Source organism: Nanorana parkeri, unplaced genomic scaffold, assembly GCF_000935625.1.
Source record: "Nanorana parkeri isolate BGI_ZX_2015 unplaced genomic scaffold, ASM93562v1 scaffold1218, whole genome shotgun sequence".
NCBI classification, from domain to species: domain Eukaryota; kingdom Metazoa; phylum Chordata; class Amphibia; order Anura; family Dicroglossidae; genus Nanorana; species Nanorana parkeri.
Genome location: NW_017307486.1, coordinates 251,988 through 254,742, shown reverse-complemented (window position 1 = coordinate 254,742; position 2,755 = coordinate 251,988). Strand labels below are relative to the sequence as shown.

At 43.1% G+C, this 2,755-nt stretch overlaps 1 protein-coding gene across 1 annotated transcript in view; it reads right to left on the bottom strand.

Moving 5' to 3' along the window:
* Positions 1-2,207, bottom strand: part of LOC108797054 (receptor tyrosine-protein kinase erbB-4-like) — a gene marked incomplete at both ends in the record, with an annotated part of 259,684 nt that extends 257,477 nt beyond the window's left edge. The window contains one exon of the mRNA XM_018568620.1: positions 2,022-2,207. Coding sequence (XP_018424122.1) covers positions 2,022-2,207 — 186 coding nt within the window. The remainder of the gene's footprint in view (positions 1-2,021) is intronic.
* Positions 2,208-2,755: the final 548 nt, after the last annotated feature.

The following is a 2,755-nucleotide window of genomic DNA, read 5'->3' as shown; positions in this document are numbered from 1 at the left end:
TATATATATATCCCTTCACAGTAGCCAAACATTTCTTTAAGAGAAATATAATCCTTTATATACAGTACATGATGATGTATATGCTTATGCAATGCTTCTTATAATTTAATGCATTGTGCATTGTGTACAACCATGACAATTATTTTAGTCCCCTCTATGTCACCTGCGTTGTTCCAAGTGGAATATGTCCTGACCTTTAAAGAGACCTTATCACCAACTTAAAAACTGTCAGATAAAAGCAGTGCCCTCACCTCACTACATAACCTTGTATTTAGCAGCCTGGGGTAGGAGTAAAGGGGTATACTATACAGTGTCATATGAGAGTCTGCTGGGGCTGCGGACATGATATCCAAGATGGTGACACCCAACAGCACTCCCAAGGCTAATGAATATCTACACAAGGGAGGCTTTTATAGGTGAATAACATGCATAAAATACCTTTACTGCACATGTGGGAAGATTTGTATTCAAATTAATAGTCTGGTGACAGAGTTACTCCATAACCCTTCACTGCTTTCTTTCCCAACAGATAGTACATGCATTATTACTATGCAATGACAGCTGTACTCACTCCTCTGTCTTCTGTCCATAAGCAGACCCCACTACCTTGCTACTATCCCCTGTCATTAATCAGCTCATGTTCTAACTTCTCTCTTTCCCCCAATTCATGATCATCTACTTTCTGTCTTTTCTTGCACTCTCTCTGGTATTTGATCAGCTTACACTCTGCTTCCTCTCCTTTTATCTCCAGTCAGCTCTTACTCTACATTTCTGCATCTCTGTGCTTGTTATGCCCCAATGGCCCATTATCCCACTGGGGCATGTTTAGCACCCTCTCCGCCTTTCTCCCACTGGTGGATTATCAGCTCCCTCTCTGCTCCTTTTCCCTCTGATGTATGATCAGCTCCCTCTCTGCCCTTCTCCCAGTCCTGTATGATCAGTTCCCTCTCTGCCCTTTTCCCACTGCTGTGTGATCAGCTCCTTCTCTGCCCTTCTCCCAATCCTGTATGATCCGCTCCTTCTCTGCCCTACTCCCACTGCTGTATGATCAGCTCCCTCTCTGCCCTTCTCCCAATCCTGTATGATCAGCTCCCTCTCTGCCCTTCTCCCAGTCCTGTATGATCAGTTCCCTCTCTGCCCTTTTCCCACTGCTGTGTGATCAGCTCCTTCTCTGCCCTTCTCCCAATCCTGTATGATCCGCTCCTTCTCTGCCCTACTCCCACTGCTGTATGATCAGCTCCCTCTCTGCCCTTCTCCCAGTCCTGTATGATCAGCTCCTTCTCTGCCCTTCTCCCACTGCTATATGATCAGCTCCCTCTCGGCTCCTTTTCTCTCTGGTGTATGATCAACACCCTCTCTGCCCTTCACTCGCTGGTGTATGATCAGCTCCCTCTCTGCCCTTCTTCCTTCCATGTATGATCATTCCCTCTAAGCCCTTCTCCCACTTCTGTATGATCAGCTCCCTCTCTACCGTTCTCCCTCTGGTATATAATCAGCTCCCTTGCTGCTCTTCCCCCACTGCTGTATTATCAGCACCCTCTCTTACCATATCCCAATGGTGTATGATCATCTCCCTCTCTGCTCCTTCTCCTACTGTTGTGTGATCAGCTTCCTATCTATCCTTCTCCCACTTGTATAATCAGCAGCCTCTCTGTCCTTCTCCCACTGGTGAATTATCTGCACCCTCTCAGCCCTTCTCCAATTGGTGTATGGTCCGTTCCCACTCTGCTTGTTTTCCCACTGGTGTATGATGAGCTCCCCCTGTGCCTCTTCTACTACTGGTATATAATTAGCACCGTCTTTGCCTTCAATACCCCCATGATCACCATTAACTCTGTATTTCCTATTGAGATGCACATTTGACCAAATAATACCCTCCCTGATAAAATGTTATCTGATTGGGCATTGATACATACCAGGTAGAGTATAAACCACTCAGAGAATAAAAACCATACAGCCTATAAACTGGTTCATGCACAGACACACAATAGTAAAAAGAAACATTTCGTTTCTAAACTTACCCTTAAAAAACTGAGGTTCCGCCCATGTTCAATGCTGGTGATCTCTAGGTTTCCCATGACCACTTCACAATTCTCATAGTACTTGCGCAGGGCCTTGTACTGCTGATCCAAGTCCGAGAGGGAGCTCAGTTTGTTTTCTGTTCCGGTACATACTGCAAGAGAGACAGATATAAGAACAATGTCATAAAAAGATAATTAGCCAATTGTGTCACTGCAGTCTTAATTGGAAAATACATTAGGGTTTCTTTACACTCAGGCACTGAACTTTTGTAATTGAATCTACAGCTTTTGTCATAATAAAGCATATAGTAAAGTCTACACCTCTGCAATGATAAAGAACTTAAATTAAGACAAAAAATGACCAGCAAACATGTAAAAAATGAAGTTATATGCACATAACTATCACTTATTTGGTAATGACACCAAATGAACATGTGCTGAATATTCAAAATCAGTTATTAATCGGTGTGCACAGATTGAGAATCAGTAGCATATGCAAAGTTTCAATTATGAGCAATAGCTTCTAGTTGTCAAAGTGCAAATAGGACACTTGTCAGACTATTTCTGATGCAATTAAGGTGCAGGCAGATATAAACATTACCCCCTTCACCCCCGTTTAATCCAGTTATGTATTCAATATAATTCTCAATTTACTTTTCACACAGTACCTAAATATGTGTTTTGCTAGCTTCCGGTAACATGGTTCATATACTGGGAGAGAAAAGGGAAGCACT